Source organism: Gossypium hirsutum, chromosome A11 (genome assembly GCF_007990345.1).
Source record: "Gossypium hirsutum isolate 1008001.06 chromosome A11, Gossypium_hirsutum_v2.1, whole genome shotgun sequence".
NCBI classification, from domain to species: domain Eukaryota; kingdom Viridiplantae; phylum Streptophyta; class Magnoliopsida; order Malvales; family Malvaceae; genus Gossypium; species Gossypium hirsutum.
The window spans coordinates 23,184,128-23,205,430 of NC_053434.1; the positions used below are offsets into that span (position 1 = coordinate 23,184,128).

Genomic DNA, 21,303 nt, shown 5'->3' on the forward strand with positions numbered 1-21,303 from the left:
TATTATTATATAATTGATAAAGTTTATTGTATTTTATTTTAACTATAAATGAATGCATTTTTGTAGTAAATTTTTTTAGGGTAAATTACACCATCAGTTACTCAACTTTTGGGTAGCTGACAAAACAGTCATCTAGGTTTCATTTTAGTTACTCAACTTTCGAAAAGTTACAAAACAGTCATGTTATGAAAAAGTGACAGCATAGTCACTGATTAACAGTTTTCGTTAAGGGGTTAACGGGACTGCTGACGTGGCAAGTTAACCAGCTGATGTGGCAAGTTAACTTGCCACGTTGGTGAAGTAGCTGAGGGGTCTTGGTTTAGGGCGGGTTTAGGGAAAAAAATTAAAGGGTTATGAGTTTAGTTTTAGGGTTAGAAATAGATTAGGATTTAAGGGATTTGGGAAAAAACGAAAATCAATTTGGGAAAATTTCGGTTGTGATTTGGGGTTTTTTTAGGGTTGAAATTGATTTGGGAATCAATTAAGAAGGGTTAGGGTTAAAAATCATTTTAATAACCGATTAAGAAGGAGACAATTGGTCTTTTTTGTTTGGGGAGAAAAGAAGACGAAACCAGAAACCATTCAGTGTTTTTGATTCTCAGCGACAATGGGCAATAGAAGAGAAGCTACCAATGTTGTTACATCCACTTTAACGGGTAAGTTGTCGCATTTAGTTTTAATTTTTTTGGATTTCAATGTTGTTATTTCGATTTAGGGTTATTTAGGGTTATTTCGATTTTAATTTTGATTTTGATTTCTATTTCGATTTTGGTTTCAATTTTGAAACACTCACTGATTCTGATTTTGATTTTATTTGTTATTAAAGTGTATGACATATAATGTGTATTGTATGCCATGTGCATGATGTTTATTATTTGTATCTGCCATTGTATGAATGCCAATATCAAATTGATGTTTGTTGTGTATATCTGCCATTGTTTGTATCCAAGCTGCTATATTGTATGTGGCAAAATCAAAATTTGAATGTCATTATCAAACTGATGTTTGCTCTGTATATCTGCCATTGTTTATATCCAAGCTGCTATATTGTATGTAGCAAAATCAAAATTTGTTATTTACCTTTTTTATTGTACTGGTTATTGTCTGTTATTGTTTGCCATGTGCATGACAAAAATGGTTGTGTTTGTATTAAGTTGTTTTTGTATTGGTTGTTGTCTGCTATGTGCATGACAGAAATGGTTGTGTTTGTATTAAATTATTAGATATTATTGGTTATTCTGACAGAAATGGTTAAAGTGTTTGCCTTTGTTGTCTACCTTTATTGATGAGTACTTTGTTTGGTAGGTTTAATTGATGACAATTTTAATGAGAATGAAGAAGACATGTCTGGTAGTGATGTGTCTGGTAGTGATGCATCTGAAAATGATGTGTCTAATAGGATAGATGTTAATTTAGATGGTTTAAACATGGATGGTATAGGAGTAGATGAATTGTGTGATAGTGATGATTCTGAAAGGTTAGATAGTACACATGAATCTGACTCAAATGGCCAAAATTAGCCTGAGTTCAACTTAGAGAATGACATGAGTAATCCTAGACTTAAGGTTGGAATGTTATTTAAGTCTAAGGACAGTCTAAAAGAAGCTGCCAAGTAGTATGGTAGGTTAAACAATTATTTTATTAAGTTTCCCAAAAATGATTTAAAAAGATTAAAGACAGTCTGCAGTGAAAAATGTCCTTGGTTCATATGGGCTTCTAGACTAAACCCTAATGACCCTACTGATTAGACTTGGCAAATTAGGAGTTCAAATCCTAACCATACTTGTTCTAAAGTATATAAAAATAAGAATGTAACCTCAACTTGGATAGGTGAACATTATAAAGAAAAATTCATTGTTGATCTTGATTATTCTCTGAAATCATTACAACAAGATGTCAAAAGAGATTTGTGTTGCATAGCCTCACTAACCAAATGTAGGAGGGCTAAACTTAAGGCATTGGAATTAATTGAATGAGCTCATAAGGCTCAATATGAGAAGATTTATGAGTATTTGTTGGACATAGGACACAAAATGAGGGAACAACAACAATCTATTATCTGGTTAATAGGTTGTTTCAAAGGATGTATGTCTATCTACAGACATGCAAAGATGGCTATAGGGCTAGTTGTAGGAGGATAGTAGGTTTAGATGGATGTTTCTTGAAGGGCTACTATGGTGGCTACTTGCTTGCAGCTGTTGGGATAGATGCAAATAATGGCATCTATCCTCTTGCATATGCTGTTTTCGAAAGTGAAAACCAAGCATCATGGCTTTGGTTCTTGGAGTTGCTTGCAATAGACTTGGAAATTGTGAGCTCTACCAAATATCTTTCATGTCTGAGAAACAAAAGGTAAAACTCTATTTATTTTTTTTTATGTTGTTTCTATTTAGGGATTGTCAATGAATTAAGCTGTTTTTTTTTCTAATTGCAGGGACTTTTAGAAGCAATATGTATGTTGTTTCCTAATGCAGAAATAAGACATTGTGTTAGACACCTACATGTCAATTTCAAGAAGGCTGGTTTCTGAACAAAAGAATTGAAAGATTTGCTTTGGAAAGCTGCCAGAGCAAGCACAACAAGGGATTTTGAGGATGCCATAGATGAACTGGGGAAAACCAATCAGCATGCTTATGATTGGTTGAAGGAAAAGAACCCTACTCACTGGTCAAGGCCATTCTGACATGTTGGTGAATAATCTTTCTGAATCATTTAACAAGGTAAGCCCCTATGTTTTATGTTTCTTACTAATCATTAGCAATTCACTAATCATTTATGTTGTTTACTGACAGATGATACTAGAAGCAAGAGGGAAACCTATTCTGACCATGATGGAAACAATAAGGACCAAGATTATGTTGCTTATTGTCAAGAAGAAAGAAGAAGCTGACAAATGGAAAGGAATATTGTGTCCAAAGATCAAGAAAAAGCTGGATGTAAATATAAAAGATGCCTTGAGGTAAAGTTACCATTTTTAATCTTTCTAATGCCTTTATTTTGACTTCATGTTGCCTTTATTCTGACTTTATGTTGCTGGTCACATGCTGTTTTAGTGAATGTTTTTTAATATGCATGCAATGATTGTTGGTGTGTTGACTATTTTTTAATATGCATGTAGTGAGTATTTTTTATAATATGCATATAGTGATTGTTTTTTAGGGGGGTGTGTGTATCATTGTTGGTAGGGCTGCTCAAAAAGTTGTTTTAGTGATTATTTTTTAACCAAGCATGCTTACTGTTTTTTAGGTGTGTTCCATTACATGCTGGTGGGGACAAGTATCAGGTTGAATGTGGTCCTAGCAGCCAGCATGTGGTGGACTTAGTTGAGAATTGCTGCTCCTGCGGGAATTAGGATTTCATCGGCATCCCTTGTATGCATGTATTGGCTGTCATTCATCTAAAAGATGAGTTCCCAGAGACCTATTTACAAACCTGGTACACCAAGCAAACCCAGCTTCAAATTTACTCCAACTTTATAAGTCCAATAAGGGGTCCTAAACAATGACCCTTTTTGTCAAACATCTGTCAATACTGCCTCCTACTCTAAGAAGACCACTTGGCAGACCTATTAAGGTGAGAAGGAAAGAACTTGATGAAACACAAACAACAGAAAGGTTGAGCAAGAGAGGGGTGGACATGAGGTGCAGTAAATGCAAAAGAATAGGCCACAATAAGAGGAGTTGCAAATGGGAAGTTGGCCAAAATATTCCAGTAAGTCATTTGCCTTAAGTTTTTGTATACTTCTGTTTATGAATTTGTTTGACAGATTTCTCTTGTTCTTGTAGGTCAAAAGACATAAAGTTGGTGTCCCAACTTAGCAACAAACTACCCCAAATCAGCAAGAGAGTACCCTAACTCAACAAGCTGCCCCAACTCAGTTACCTAGTGCCCCAACTCATCAACAAGCTCCCCTAAGAGAAAAGCTCACATTCAAGAGAAGACCAACCACTATTAGATGGATGCCTCCTACTCAAGGGTCATCCATGACAAACCATTGATGATCATGTGAACAAACCTTATTTTGTTAACTTTTTGAAAATGTGTAAATTTGCTTGCTACTGATCTATTAACTTAGGCAGATAAATTTTTTTATAAATTTGCCTATGATTGCTACTGTTGATAAACTTAGGCATATAGTCACTGGGATTTTTTTGTAAATTTCCTTACAATTCACATCTGTTCACTTGTGTTGAATTGTAGGAAAATTTGGCAATATTTTGCCCCTCATTCCTTTTTTAAACAGTTTGGCGTTTTGGCCTTAATATATGAGCATTGATCTATGCTATTTTTGTTATCTCTTATCTTCTAACATATGAGTATTGAAAAAACAAATGTGTGAGAATTGAGAAATACATATGTGTTTTTTCATCTGTTATCTTTTTCTGCATTTTGTGTATTGAGAAATACATGTGTTTTTCCATTTGTTATCTCCTCTTCTAACTATTGTAAGCAACAAAAATATTATAAAACAATTTGTAATCAACAAAAATATCTCATTTCAAGTCTTTCAAGTGTTTGTAAACAACAACATGAGCTGGTTAGCCATGTATACCAGCAGCCATGTATAACATATGTTAAACAACAATATACCAGCAGCCATGTATACCAACATAACCAACAATATACCAGCAACAATATTACAAAACATAAGCTGGTTTTCAATGCTAACAACAACAACATAAGCTGATTTTTAAGGTTTAAAAAACAACAACAAAGTTACAAATACAAGCACCAAAAACAAGGTTCTTCTCTCCCTCCTCCTTGCGTCCTCTAATGTCCTCACTTTTTCAGAAGACCCAACAATACAATTCGTGATTGGGGCATCAATGGTGGATCAAATCAGCTGAAAAATCGACATGGTTTTCAAAATCCAGAGCCAAATTTGTTACACCCAAAAAACCTCCTATCTGGGTTGTCATTGGACCAAGACGTGTTTAACTTTGCTGGGTTTCCACAATAGCACACTGGAATCACTTCAAGCATCTCCATTTTTCCTCTTCTCCTTCTCATTCTTCTTATTCTTCTTCTTCTCCTCCTCCTCTTCTCTTCTTCTTTTTCTTTTTCTCTAACCCAAAAATGGTGCTGGTAGGGCTGTTAAGTGAGAGTAACCGGCTAGCTGGACGGTTTTTTTACGCCAACGATGCCATCAACTGCCATGTCACTTTGTCGTGACGTCTGTGACGGAAAACAGTGAAAAAGACTGTTTTGTAATTTTTCGAAAGTTGAGTAACTAAGATGAAACTTAAGTGACTATTTTGTCAGCTACCCAAAAATTGGGTGACTGATGGAGAAATTTACCCATTTTTTTTATTTGAAATGATGAGTAAATAAATAGTTAGAGATCAAAGCAGCAAGAAAAAAGAAATATATATATTTTAACTTTACCCATTTTTGTACCATTGCATATTGTACATTCATAACAGCAAGAAATAAGATGGGTAAAGTTGGAAACAGGACATTCATAGCAGACGGGAATTTCAAAATTTTATTTACTGCAATTTAATTTCTTAGATCTAGAGTATTCTGTTGCTTTTTGACGTTTGTTTTCTTTTTTAGTACATTTTTTCATTTATTATTGTAAGGCTACTCATTAGTTATTTTATATGGTTTAATAAAATATCCCCAGTTTGATATCCAAAAAAATATGTTATTTGTTGCCATTAAAGGAAATTTTAATCACATTGATTTTATAAAATGATAAAATTTTCATAAAAATAATATTTCATAAAAGGTGAATATATCAAAAATTTTAAAAACTAAAAAATATGATTCATTAGTATTTAGGGATGAAATTGAAAATTTAAAAATTTTACCTTAAAATATCGGAATTATAAAAATCATATTATAATTTTAGAAAAATTTAATTTTTTTTCCGAAAATAACCATAAGATTAAAATCTCCACGAAAGGGCTGCAACATCGATAATTAAAAAACTTAAAAAACAGCTCTTAATATTATTGATAAAAGGTACATTTGAAAAGAGCATAACTTAATGGCAAGGAATCAGCAGAAGCTATAGAAAGGCCAACTAGCCATTAAATGTAGCAGCATCCATCAAAGTAAAAAGACATGATTATTTGTACCCTACCCCAAAACAAACTAGTTCTTTGGTCCGATCCGGCTCGATATAGCAAGCAAAACAAAACAAACATAGCTCTTTCCTTTGTACCACAGAGAAACAGAAGCCAAGGAATATATATGCCTCAGGGTTTCCACAGGATGGTGGTTTCTGCAATCATGGAAGTGATAACGTATGGATCCATGTTTGAAGCTGGCCTCCGGTCTTCGAAATAACCTTTTCCAGCTTTCTCTGTGTCTCGACCAACACGAATCGATGCGCCACGGTTTGCAACACCCTATTCAACCATTGCATATTGTACATTGAATAACGGAATAAGAAATTATAATTTCCCAATTGAATCAATGGAATGCGTAGCAGTGTATACCCATATGAAAGTGTTGATGTCGGCAGTCTCGTGTCGACCAGTGAGGCGACGCTCATTGCCTTCTCCATAGGCAGTAATGTGTTGAGTGTGTCTCGCCCCAAGCTTTTCAATTGCTTTCTTGATAAACTCATAGCCTCCATCACATCTCATGGACTTTGTACTGTTACATACATACATACATGACACACAATTAGTTCTTGGAATAAACTTGGAAAAATCTATTAAAATTTACCTGTAATTGGTGTGAGCACCGGCACCATTCCAGTCTCCCTGTGATCAATTGTATTAACGTTTATGAGTTAACCTTCAAGTTCATTAACATAGAGCTAAAGTAAAAGCAAAGGGAAGCAAAGGATTCAAACCTGAATAGGCTTGGGATCAAATGAGAGCACCACTCCAGCAATCTCAGTGATCCTCTGTAATTCAGAAACTAGAATATTAAGATCAAAAGAAGCGAAAGTGTTCTCAAGTGAAGGGGTAGTGCTTCATTACCTCCAAAACGTAACGCGCAACCCATAACTCATCTCCGGCAGAGATGCCAACTGTTGGGCCAACTTGAAATTCCCACTTTAAGCCATCAAGAAAAGAAGATTCAGCATAACAAACGAATATAAATATATTTGGATTTAGGCCAAAAGGTTATAGTACCTGTCCTGGCATGACTTCTTCATTGATGCCACTGATACTGATTCCAGCATATAAACAAGCTTTGTAATGAGAACCCACAATGTCACGGCCAAAGGCTTTGTCGACGCCAACACCACAATAGTAAGGTCCCTGTCATAAAAGTAAGATTATATTTATCACCCACTGCTGCTGCTTCTATAAAACAAGCAATTGGAAAAAGAAAATGATTACCTGAGGTCCAGGAAAGCCACCCACAGGCCATCCAATTGGCCATTTAACATCTTTCTGCAACAAGGTGTACTCCTGCTCTATTCCATACCTGTTTTGCTCTCATAAATCATATGCAAAATCAACACAAATATATATATGTATGTACTAAATCACACATTCTTAAATAGTTCAAAGAAAGAAAAGAACAAAGGGGAAATACCAGGGTTCTTCGGCGACAACATCAGGATGGCTAAAAATCTTAGCAGCAGCGCGTCTCTTGTTTGTGGGAATTGGATCACCAGCTGGAGTATAAGCATCGCACATAACCTAACAAAAAATCATCACAGTTTAATATGTAAGTTAGCACTAAGCGGTTTTAACATTTATCTTTTTTGGATTCCAGTGCGGATGAATGTGTCCAACATTCTTTTAAAAATTTCATAGTATTGAAAATCAAATTTTATAACAAGGAAATTTGTATTTTAATTAAAATTTTTAGAGCAAACGGTATGATCTCGATATATTTACTAAAATACAACTTTTACTTTTTATATCTATTTTTATATTATTTTAATTAAAATATTTATTTTCATATGAATTTATGAAAATTTTAATTTTTTTTATTTCAACTTCTTAATTGTTTAAGATTTTAGAAAAATTACAAGTGAAGAGCATGTATGGAATAATAAATAACATAGATGAGACACAACTTACAAGAATATTGTTGCCCCTCCTGAATGGATCTTTGAATATAGCTTGAGGACTATTCAATTTAATTGTAAATATACACACAAAAAACAAAAAGAACAAAAAAAATCCATCAATATATCTAACAAAAAGAATGAAAACATTTAAAAGAGAAAAAGGAGCAAAAAGTTATACTATAAGATGACTTCACTGTCTTCGCCAGAGGCTTGACCAGTGCTGGAACCGTCATAATTCCACTTTGGAAGCTTTGAAGGATCGCTAACAGGCCCAGAAAGTGTCTATATATGCATGTATATAAGCATATCATCCTATTACAATGTAAAGAAAAATACCTGAAAAATCAAATGTTCAAATCAATTACCCTTGCTTTGCTTCTGAGATCGATGCCTGATCCACCCACCCTGTTCAACCATGTCAAAAGGGAAAAAAAGCTTCCATTAGTAACAAAAACCAGATCAAAAGTTGCCATTCCAAACACCTTTTAACCTAATATTGTGTATTCAAAAGCAAGATGTAAAGCAGTCAGCTATGTAGTTTAGTGGAACTGTGCAAGAAGAGAAGAATAGATTTTGGATTCTTTCGAGTTATAAAGAACATTTCTAATTATATAGACCCTTTTATTTACTTAACAGAGAAACCTTGTTGAAAGCAAAAAAAATTGAACACTGTTTTGATTATGTTACCAAGCAAAAAAGAGGATTAGAACGCACACACATTTAAGAGCACACTGAGTTAGACATGTTTTGGAAGAAAGAAAGAAATTGTGGGAGGAATAGGAGAGTAGGGACCGACCATATGTATTCGGCAATGATTTTGTCAGTGCAGTCTGAGAGATTAAGGTTAACGTGATCTGTAAGAAGTGACATATTCTTCAAAAGAATAATAAAACAAGTTTTAAAACGAACAGATTGAAATTAGACACTAAGACGTGAAAACAGAGGCAGGTTGCGTTGCCTTTTATAGTGGCGATACTCGTTTGAGTTCCCAACTCTATTCTTAAAAGGGTTATAATTTTTTAGGTTGACTATGACTCCTATTAGAAATAATTTTTGAGTTAAACTTTATTTTTTAATTTTAATCAAATTCTAATTAATTTAGATTATTTTAATATTATTTGATCTATAAATTTAGACTATATATTTAATTTTTCAATTTCTTTTATTATTTTTATTTATTCGTTACTTAATCAGACCGATAGTTAATATTTTATTTTTTTTATAGAAAAAGAGAAGTTAGTACAGACTAGCCAGTTGATTTATAAAACTAGAAATTTAATCGGACGTCATCATGAAAAATAGTCCATTGAATTTCAAAAAATTAGAGGACTAAAAAAGATAAAAGTATTTATAATTTTAGAACCAATTTTGTTTATTATTATCCATTTAATAATGATTATGTTTACAGCAATAGAGTTATGGAGCAAACCGAAATTGATTATTTTAATACTTAGTATGGTTTCTGTTATACCCGTCATTGATGATATGTGGTAAAGCTTTAGAAAATTCCTAAATGATGTTTTGTAAGGAGCGGTTTACATATCATCTTCTATAAAGAATGATTCACAAGTAATTATTTGTGTCTAGTAGTTTATAAGTGACTTTTCACGAATTTTGTTTGAGTCAACCTATAGACAGTCTGCTGCGCACTTCTCGCTAGAATCATAAAGATATAAATACCTCATATAATCTCAAAGATGAAAATGTTGGAGTAAGACCACACGATATACTCCATGACGACAATTAACTTGCAATGATCTTGCACTTGGCCAGTTCGTACAATCATGTAGGACATAATATTATTGACTATATGGTATTACAAGACAAAGGATGACATCCCTATATAATCTTAAGTGCACAAGACACCAAGAGTTGGCTCATTTCCTTACCAACATTATGCAACAATCTTCTTCTCCTCCTCTCTCCTTACACAAGCTCTTCACTTACCACAAGTGAATCAGTGCTTTTTTTTCATTGTCCTCCTCTCTTTATTCGTAATTTGTATTAATAAATTTAAACTTCTTTTAAAATATATTTTGTATTAGCAAATTAAAGTTTAATACTAAATAAAATGAGATTATGAAAATTGATTAAATGAAAACTAAAATAAAAGTTATGCTTGAAATATGAATTTTATTATGAAGTGAATTAATTAAATCAAAAAAAATGTAAAGAAAATATTATAAAATGTGAGCAAATTTTCTATTTTTAATTACTTACAACTTATGATTTACTAATTATTGTATTTTGCGAACATTAATTTTAATTCGGCTTAATCGTTTTAAACGTTCCCTTTCAAAGAGAAAGATCCAACACATGCACTCATGCTTTTTTTTTTTTTTAATATTACAAAATTAAAGGAAAAAATTAGTCTGGATTCTAATTTTTGAAGTGCCACTATGCCTTTCAAAATTGAAGTAATTTTTCTTTCCAACATTAATTTTTTTCAACAAATACTTTGCATTAGGTCAGTGATGACTTAAGTAAGTTTTTTTAATATATATTAAAATTAATTTAAATTTTTTATTAAATTTCCAGTTAAAATTTATTCATTTAACTTGTAATAGTTGTTGGGTAACCCAACACAAAGGATACTTCTTTGATTAGGTTGAAAGGGCAAGGTGTTTTCAGTTTTTTAAAATGAAAGTCAAATTAATCCTTATTTGGCAGATTAAATATTGGCAATTGAATGTATAAATGTCAGAATTTTGTGATTATTTATTTACACTGCCTGCTCCTAGCGTCACATACCATGCACCTTCGTTCTTCTTTTCTGATTATTTAATTCTAAAGGAGAAGACTTTGCGACTAACTCAATCTGGAATCTCAATTAATTATAAAGCATTAATAATCGCAACAACATGATTTATAAAAAGAAGAAAGTTAATAATCACAATACTATGTGCTGATGAGTAGACGTGCTTTGGGTTCGGTTTAAAATATAGGCTTAAAAATTTGTTTAAGTCCGGCTTAAATTAAAATTGTTAAGTCCAGTCTGGCCCATATTATTTTTTTTAGTTTATTTCATTAAATAAAAAAATTAAAAATATAATAAATCAAATACATTTAAAAACATAAAAACAAATATTAAAACAAGAAACAAATAAAAAATGAGATTAAAATAATTCTTAAAACAATGCACAAATTGAAAATATAATAAAAAGTAGTTATATTAAAATTGAAAATAAAAAAGTAAATATGATTAAAAATAAAAAATTATTTAGTATACTTGAGGCCCGGCCTGTTTTCTAAACGGGCCTCGTTTTTTGTCTAAATCTATATTTCAGGGTTATATTTTTACTCGAACTCTCCTATTTTTTAGGCGAACTTTCGGGTCGGGCCGAGTAACCCAACCCATGATCACCTCTACTGATGAACTGTTAAATTATATATTATTGTTAATTTAACTTTTCTATTTTTTTTATTATTAAATGGATGTATATTTGTTATATGTGTGAATAAGTGTTGTAAATCATTTCCATTGATCTATTAAAGTACGTATTTCTTTTTATTTTTCCATTCCTTGTTATTTCCTATCTTTATTATTTATTTTACAACAAATCTCATTATATTATATTATATAGTTTGAGCTAATAATAGAGTTTGAAAAAAAAAGGCTAAGAGAAAAAAAAAACAATTATTTAACAAGTTTATTATTTCTAGGTTATTAATATTATTATATTGTAGCATTTTAGTTATTTTTTCATTAATTTGACTCTTAAATTAGAGTTAAATTATCATTTTGATATTTTTAAAAATTTTCTTAATAATAATCTAAAAAAGCATAAATTCTTAATTTATTTTTTAAAAATTATTAAAAAATTTTGAAATTATAATTATATGAATAAATTCAAAAAGTCTTAATTTTTTTAAAAAGATTGAATGATTGTTAAAAAGAATTTCATTTTTTTTCTCATATAGATGATGAGAGCATTAATCATATTTTACTATCAGGTAATGTATATTTTAGTCCTTTGAATTTGGTAATTTGTACCTGGTTGGTATCTAAACTTATTTTGGACGTAACTAATATCTAAACTTGAAAATTATTAACCAAATTGGTACTTTTCTTGGGTACATGGACACCGTTAAATTTTGTATTGGCAACTAATAAAATATTGTCATGTGTGCTCAAATTTTGCTAAAACATATTGTTGATACAAAGTACAAAAAGGTAGGAGAGTACAGAGTGGTTATTGGTGGTTTTATGAAAGTTGGTTCATCTAAAGAGGCGGAGAGCTGGAAAGAAACAAAAGGACTAATTAACTGAGGGAGAGAAAGGATTTGCTCAGAGTAACTTTAGGATTGAAAAGTTGATCTCTTTTTCATCGTTGAAAAGGTATTTATGAAAGAGGTCTTCGTGTTAACTACCTTGACATGGCAGGTTGTTATAAGGAAAGTTGCCATCATGCAAAGAGTGAAGGACGTGCATCGTGGGACCTATTCCGTCATGCACTTAATCAATATGAGGATGTTACACCTAAATGGGCACATTATTGTATTAAGCATGCGTTCACACCTAAAAGCGAGTGCCTCAAAAATGAGTGCTCATCTCATTATCTAGGAGTGAATAGGCTTGTCAGGAATGCTTATCTAGCAAAAGGCCTTGAAAACAAAACAGTATCGCTTTTTTGGCCAGGACAGATGGTCAACCAAAACATTGCCTCAAGTGGAGTCAAAGTGAAGGCCAACACCTTCTATCCTGTTGACACATGTTCAGGTGGCGAAGGGGTATAACATATATTTTAATACAATTTTTAGAATTTCAAAAAATAAAAATAAAAACCTATTTTTTTATTTCACATGCGTAATGAATTTAGAGAAATAAATATCTAGATTTAGATGAACCTCGACACCTATTTATCTAAATTCATTTTGAATGGGCATTTTTAGTATTTTAATATTATATATACATTTTATAATTTCAAAAAATAATACTATAATAAAACCTGATTTTTTTATTCACGTGTATAATGAACCTAGACAAATAGGTGTCTAGAATTAAACAAATCTTGACATCCATTTGTTCAAGTTCATTATGGATGTACATTTTCTTTTTGTAATTTTATATTTTTATAATTTCAAAAAATAATATAAAAATATTTTTTTTATTTCATGTGCATAATGAATCGAGACAAATGTATGCCCAAATTCTAATCAATCTAGACATCTTTTTTTCCGAGTTCATTCTAGACGTGTATTTTTAGTAATTTTATATTTTTATAATTTAATAAATAATAATATTAAAAACCTTGATATTTTTAGAAAAACTTTAAAATATTTTTATCTTTTTTTTTATATATATTTTTGTGCTTTAACCTTAAGAGTATGATAAATTTACTCCTAGATAATAGATAAACAAATGGCAACAATTGTGTTTTCCCCGACAAGATCTCACATTGATGTCTTAATGAAATCAACACCATCTAAAGAGGGTAAATGACGAGTGTTGAGATAAAGCATGGGCTCGTTTGTATAATGCAACACTGCAATTTTCTCTCTATTTTTATTTTAGTAAAAAATATAAAAGATAGAAAGCGTGAAAGCAAATATGTTTGAAGCACACTATAATATGCTACATTGTTCAAATTATATAGCTGAAAATATAACAGAAAATATATTTTGCTGATTTCTAGCCACATCCTAACTAACTCCTAAAATCGTGCCACAAACTAAAAAATCCCCGAAGACTTGGTCTACAAACCTATTATTCAGCAAGCCTAAGACACATCCTCAAGAGCCCTCCTTGTCTTAGTAATTGCAAAGGCCTAATTTGTTTCTTAAAACTTCAAACATAACTTTTGGAAGAGTGTTAGTTAACATATCTGCAATTTGATTTTCAACCTTTAAATGAACCAACTTGATTTCACCAATCTTCTGTTCTTCTCTCAAATGATACAACTTGATCTTGAAATGCTTTGTTCTTCCATGAAAAATAAGATCATTTGAAATTGCAATAGCAGTTTGATTATCTACATAAAACTTTGTTGGCTTTATTCGCTTCATTAATATATCTACAAGTATTTTTCTAATCCAAATTGCTTTGTTCACTATAGCATTTGCTATAACATACTCTGCCTTTGTTGTACTTTGAGCTATTACATCTTGCTTCACCTCCACGCGCCCAAAAAATAAGACATCAAACTAAGGTCTATCATCTCGAATGCTTCAAACATTTTAGCTTTAAACTCTTCCACCAAATTTTTGTTGCTTTCTATTACAAGAAGATCATCAACATAAACAGAAATTATAATTAAATTAGCATTTGTTTTCTTCACATATAGTGTAGCTTCACTTGGACTTTAAACAAATCCAAGGTTTTGAAGATATTCATCAATCTAGTTGTACTAGGCCTTAGGAGCCTGTTTAAGATCGTATAAGGTATTGTTTAACATGTAGACTTTCTTCTCATGCCCTTTGACTTGGAATCCCTCAAGCTGCTTTACATAGATTTTTTTTTCTTAAAGATAACCATTTAAAAATGCAAATTTTACATCCAACTGATAAATCTTCCACCCCATTCGTGCGGCCAAAGCAAGTAATATCCTGATTGTATCCAAGCATGCCATAGGAGCAAAAATTTCTAAAAAATCCACTCCAAACACTTGATTGTACCCCTTCACAACTGTTGAACAAAACATGTTAGCGAATAAAAATATAAATATAAATAAATAAATATTTATATATAATATAATAAAATAAATTGAATAATTTATATTTTAATTATCAAATAGGAAGAACCAATAAACAATAAAACGAAAATCAGAAATCGAAAAGAAGAATCGAGTTTTACTAGATGTTGAGGCATGTTTTACATAGTTTCCTTAAGATAGATTTGACTGCTCTTATGGTACTTGGAGAAACGTTGGTTGACTGTCTCCCAGGATATAACAACACGATGATCGAAGCAGTAGCACCTCTGCAGTGATCAATGAACAAATATTATCTTTTTTATCACCGAAATGTTGGGAAATATGGAGAGGAAAAGAATAGAATTTTTTAGAGTAAAATAAACTCAGTGTGGGAGAGTTTGATTTAAATTTTTTTGAAGAAGTCTTATACTTTTATAGGCATTCAATATGGAGGAATTTTGAAAATATCCATGAAATAAGGATAGAAAATCTACATTAAAAGGGCAATTAAATCCATTTAATTTAAATCAAATCAAATTGATTGGAATCAAATAAAATCAGGATATGTGTCCTTTTAAACAAGTTGTATGAAGGTTTTGAATTTAGAAAATATGTTTGTGCATGCCCAATATACTTGGTTAAGGTGGGATCACCCTCTAAATATAGAGGATTTGGTGACCATCGAAAAGGTTTGGAAGTACTGCCTCAAAGAAAGGAGTCCAAATGGTTTCAAGGTAGATGATGTCAGGAGAAGCATAAATGTATAAAGGTTAGTATTTTGCGAAGAAGCCTAGCCTTGAAGATGATTTGGGGTTTGGTTAAATTGTAAATTACACATACATGAATAGTAACATAGAAAAGATCTCTGTAAAGATGAGTTGGTGAGCATTAATGGTTTTAATAAAGGTGTTGACACTGTTGTTTTTGTTGGTACACGCATTGCTAAAGCTTGTGATGAAGTAATGGAAGTTAACGAACATGAGATTCCTTTTTTATCATTATAGCAAGCAACATCAACATCCCTATGATAGATTTAACTTGTTTGGATGACAATGATGTACTAGATGTAACTTCTTTGAATGTTTATTATGGTGATACTAAAGGATACCATGGACTTTAGACTAATAGTTTTGGTGTGTGCCTGTAACGCCCCCACGCCCGAGACCGTCGCCGGAGTCGAGTATGAGGTGTTACTAAGCTTAATTTAACATATTTAGAACTTTGGATTATTTATTTCTACATTCACAGCTTTTAAGCTACTTGTATCACAGTCACAATAAAAATCATATCTCGAGTTACAAAACTCGAAATCAAGATCCGTAAATATTTCCTGAATCTAGACTCATATACCTATCTACTAATTTTTTTCTAGAATTTTTGGTTGGGCCAATTAGTACAGTTTATTAGTTAAAGTTACCCCTGTTTCAGGACTTGACTGGTCTGACCTCTGTTTACTACGAACCATATTTCTCTCTGTACAAAATTCATATGACTGTGAGGTTTATTTCTCCTGAAACTAGACTTAATAAGGATTCTGAGAATATAAAATACACCATCTAATTATATCTTTACAATTTATGGTGAATTTCTAAAGTTGGAACAGGGGATTCAGAAACTGCTATGACTCTGTTTCACTAAAATTCAAATATCTTCTAACATATAATTCTTTACTTGTTTCATTTGTTTCATGTGAAACTATACATAATAAGCTTCAATTTGATATGTAGTCCATCACCAAATTCAATTTCTATGATTTTTAGTAAATTTCAAACTCGCGTCAGTGTTGCTGCAGTATCCTATTTATGGCAAATTTCATCCCTTTTATGAGTTTTTATGCACTAAGTATCTTATTAATTTTCCTTACATCAAACATAATCTAAACTAACCATTTTCATAATTTATCATTATCAAGCATTTCCTCAACCATTCCATCACCATACCATAAGATCATTTACACAAAAAAGGTATATTGCTATACATGCCATACTTAAATTTACAAGCCATTACCAAAAGTCTTCCAGATAGTGTGACTGAGCCTTCGACCTATCCCGACTCCTGAGCTGGCTTGTCCAAAACTACAATGAGTAAGAAGGAGGGAGTAAGCATAAATGCTTAGTAAGTTCATATGCAAATAATAAGCAACATAACAAACAGTCATACCAATCAACATTAGCATGCATCACTAAAACACATATCACTTTTTTAATCATTTTTCATCATCTTATTACCTTATCGTGGTTGTATCAATACTCAACCCGAGGGTTAAATACATACCTGTCCAAAATATCCATTTCATATCACTTACCAATACGTCTCTTTACATCTCGAATATTCCTCCATTTGAGTAGAACTTTACCCGTTGAACACATCGGAATATAATTCAGATACATGGATAACTTGCACATAAGTGCCATATATGCAATCAAGCAATCATGTAACCCGCCCATAAGCGAACTCGGACTCAACTCAACGAGCTCGGGCGTTCGCATCCATAAGTGAACTCGGACTCAACTCAACGAGCTCGGATGCCTAGTTACATTTCACGAACTCGGACTCAACTCAACGAGTTCGGACATTCGCATCCATAAGTGAACTCGGAATCAACTCAACGAGTTCGGATGCTCAACCATCCTAGTGACATGTCACTTGTATCCTAATCTATTCCTAAGGTTCAAACGGGCTTTTTCCTTGAACACTTATCCTTGCCGTCTTCCGTTGAATGCCGAAATCAATACTCGGTAACAATTATATTTAACAAGTAGCTCATATAATTTACATATTATTTGAAATTAACCACAAAGCATACATTTCATAATAAAATTCAGCATAACATATAATTAACATCAATAACTTAAAAATAACAATTATGCTACTTTATTTACACATGAACTTACCTTGGTACCAAAAAACAAAGATTTTGCAATTTAGTCCATAATATTTTCTTTTCCTCGATTGAGGTCGATTCCACGTCTTTCTTGATCTAAAATAACACATTTAGCTTATTTAATACTCACATTATCAAATTAATCCTTAACTCAAATTTTGGCAAAATTACAATTTTACCCCTAAACTTTTGCATATTTACATTTTTGCCCCTAGGCTCGGGATTAAATTTTATTCCTTATTCTTATGTTTTACAACATGCTGATCACTTTTCTCTTCTATGGCAACATCAAATTCTCACTCTAACATGTACTTGTGACTATTAGGTATTTTTACCGATTAAGCCCTTTTTCTCGTTTTTGCTTAAAATCGAGTAGTACAAGTTGTCTAACATAATTTAAAACTTCATATTCTATCATAAAACATCAAAATACACAAATTTCACCTATGGGTATTTTTCCAAATATAAACCCTAGGTTAAATTATTGCTAACATAAGCTTTATCGAGTTACCGGGATCTCAAAAACGTAAAAATCATTAAAAACGGGGTTTAGAATCACTTACTATGGAGCTTGGAAGCTTGAAACAAACCCTAGCTATGGAGAACCCTTGAAATTTCGGCCTAATGAAGAAGATGGACAAAAATTGGCTTTTAATTTTGTTTTTAATTCATTTTAATAACTAAATGACCAAAATACCCTTACTACTAAACTTTCCAAAAATTCCTTCCATGTCCTAAATTTGTCCATGAACTTAAAATTGGTCAAATTGCTATTTAAGACCTCCTCATTAATATTCCAAAACAATTTCATACTAAAAATTTTTAGAATGCAAATTTTGCAACTTATTCGATTTAGTCCCTACTTTCAATTTAAGCACTTTAGGCATAGAATTTCATCACGAAATTTTCACACAATCATGCAATCATATCATATTCATCAAAATAATTATAAAATAATTATTTCTATCTCGGATTTGTGGTCACAAAACCACTATTCTGATTAAGCCCTAATTCAGGATATTACAGTGCCAAGATTTGGTAGCTCACAAACCTTGTTTCATTGAACTAATTTTGTTTATATTATTATTTTGCGAGAAGTTCAAGTTCATCCCCAAGTGCATATTTGTGACCCTTGTCTGTTGGAAACCCAATGAATATTCTTTATTTGGCCAAATATGTAACCTCTCCAATTTGGCCTAGACATTAGACTCGAATTCGAGAGATTACATCGACCACTGAGATGGCCTAGTATGATTGAAGTTTATAAAATAGTCAATTTAAAAAAAATTATTTATTTTAGAAGAAAATTTAGTTTATTTTCAAAAAAGTTGGCGAGTTATAAAAAAAACGTTTTAGTTTAACTCTTCTAAGTAACAGTGACTTTTTTAAGAAAAACTTAGTTAATTTTCCATTTATTTATTACTCCCAAATTGTTTTAATCTAGCAGCAGAAAAATGATTTTTAATTGGTTTCAATAAAACTATATTTCATGCCTTAATTAAATAAAAACTCTATTTTAAAATTAAGATAAATGTTATGCATGCAAAATAAACCCAAAAATGAGTCTCATGCCACAAAATAAATAAAACAGTGCAGTTCCGACATAACAAAAAATCATAAAAATAAGCCTAATAATACTACCATAAAAATAAAGCATTTTTGAGCCCTCTGTATGTCGCATCCGCGTCCTAACCTGGTGGGTTATCTGTAAAGATGGAAACAAATGGGAGTGAGCTATGAAGCTCAGTGTGAGTTCAATCACAAGAAAACCAATGCAAACAGTAGATTAAACATACAAAATATCAATTCATAGAGTACATCACAATTAATTAATAATACAGAATATCGGTAAATCAGATCAATTCATCAACATAATATCTCAATGTTCAAAGCCATGTATATGTCTTATGAATGCAATGCAATTTTAATTAATCAGAATAGGTTCTACCCATCTCCGCTATAAAACACTGTAGGAGTTCCCTAGAACTCCTCTACTTTTAAACCATGGTGTGAATGGACGACTAATGTTGCAGATAAATTGCTAGTACGATGTGGATAAACCACTAATAATAAAAATGGTGGATAAAACCATCGGGGTTTTTGATAAAAAGTTTTTGCAGACAAGCTACTAGTAGGTTCTGGATGCGCAACACATTTGCATATTAAAGCTGCTAATACGGTGTGGATAAACCACTAATCGGTGCAGACAAGCTGCTAATACTTTCTCTGTACAAATCATCTCACCCCATGCAATGCAACAGGACATGCTATAACAGATCAAAATGGTATCAATAACATGCTTATAACAAATATATATAGTAGTAATTATCATGCTTATAACAAATTATAATAGTAGTAATAAACTTGCTTAACATGTATTTGGTTTAACAGTAGCAGTAGGCATGTACGCCATGCAATCAATAACACGGTGGTATCGAAAACATTATTAATTCATCAGAATTACAATGACAATAAACATGTTATATTTTCATATCATGCATATACACTAATAATCCAATCAATCAGATCATATTCATATTATCAAGGACTCAATTGAATGAAATAAAACACTAAAAATAATTCAGGGATTCAATTAGGGACTAACTGAACAAATCATATAATTCTGAGTCAAAACTGTAATTTGTAAAGTAGGGGACAAAACTGTAAAATCTAAAAAATAGGGGATAATTGTAAAATCTAAAAAATGTGGGAAAAATTGTAAAATCTGAAGAATAAGTGCAAAACTATAAAATCTGAAAAGTAAGGGGAAAATTGTAAAATTCTAAAAAAAATAGGAGCAAAATTGTAAATTTGTAAAACAGGGGACACACGACTGTGTGGCTGGACCGTGTGAAGGGAGTACATGGTCGTGTGGCTAGGTTGTGTAACAGACTAAGGCTGTGTGAAAATTACAAAATCAACCTATAGGGGAGGCACAACCGTGTGGAGGGTCCTAGGCCTTGTGATAATTGAAAAACATAGGGTTTTAGGGGATCATAGTCGTGTGAGGGGTCGTGTGGTCCACAAATGTGGCCTACACGCCCGTGTGGCCCTATTCCAAGGCATGATTTGCCTCGATTCTCTTGTAAAAGAACATACACATTTTACTGGAAGCTCGAACTACATCCTTGTGATTAAATCTAGTTTAAGTCACCTAAGACATGTCCTTCAAACGATATTTACACAAGAATTAATGGTTTATTTCAAGATTTATGAAAGTTTTTGGAAAAAAACCAAGAAAGATTGTTTAATCAATCGTAGGATTGTGTTAGATAGAAATTCTATAAGGATTTGATATTAAACATCAAGATTGAGTCTTACTTATCTCTTCTTGGAAAAGTTTAAAGGTATTTCAAACAGTAATTACGAATCCAGTAGAAAACATTTCAAACAGAAATCAATTTCAATTCGAGAAAATAAAAGTAATTCTAAGCAATAGAATGAAAATTTTATTGAAAATTAAAGGGGTGAAGGAGAAGGCTCAAATCTTGGTCACTTTAGGGGGCTAATGCCTTAACCATTAGGCTATTGCCCATTTCTTGTTTTTTTTTTCACTTTAAAGATTGTTTATTCTAATGTGATTTTCATCCTAAGTTGCTGAAAATAAAAAGAGAAAAAATGGGAAATGTGTGGTTTGAACCTAAGGTTTCTAAGGGATGTACAAGCTACTTAACAATCAAGCCTAAGTCTTATTTCTTGCTTATTTATTACAACTAACGCCTTATATTTTGGGGTGTGGCAAAAGAAATTTGTAGTGATAAATGGTCCAAAAGCAACGAACTTAGTAAGGATGCTAATCT

The 21,303-nt window shown here is 31.8% G+C and overlaps 1 protein-coding gene across 1 annotated transcript; it reads right to left on the reverse strand.

Moving 5' to 3' along the window:
- Window positions 1-5,934: 5,934 nt before the first annotated feature.
- Window positions 5,935-8,924, reverse strand: LOC107895357 (glutamine synthetase nodule isozyme). Its single transcript, XM_016820671.2, has 12 exons — window positions 8,784-8,924; window positions 8,353-8,392; window positions 8,166-8,269; window positions 7,998-8,046; window positions 7,504-7,610; window positions 7,305-7,392; window positions 7,095-7,223; window positions 6,939-7,013; window positions 6,809-6,862; window positions 6,679-6,716; window positions 6,447-6,606; window positions 5,935-6,356 (listed from the first exon to the last, which is right to left on the reverse strand). The coding sequence occupies exons 1-12, from the start codon at window positions 8,855-8,857 to the stop codon at window positions 6,204-6,206; spliced, it is 1,071 nt and encodes a 356-aa protein (XP_016676160.1). The 5' UTR covers window positions 8,858-8,924; the 3' UTR covers window positions 5,935-6,203.
- Between the last annotated feature and the right edge of the window lie 12,379 nt (window positions 8,925-21,303).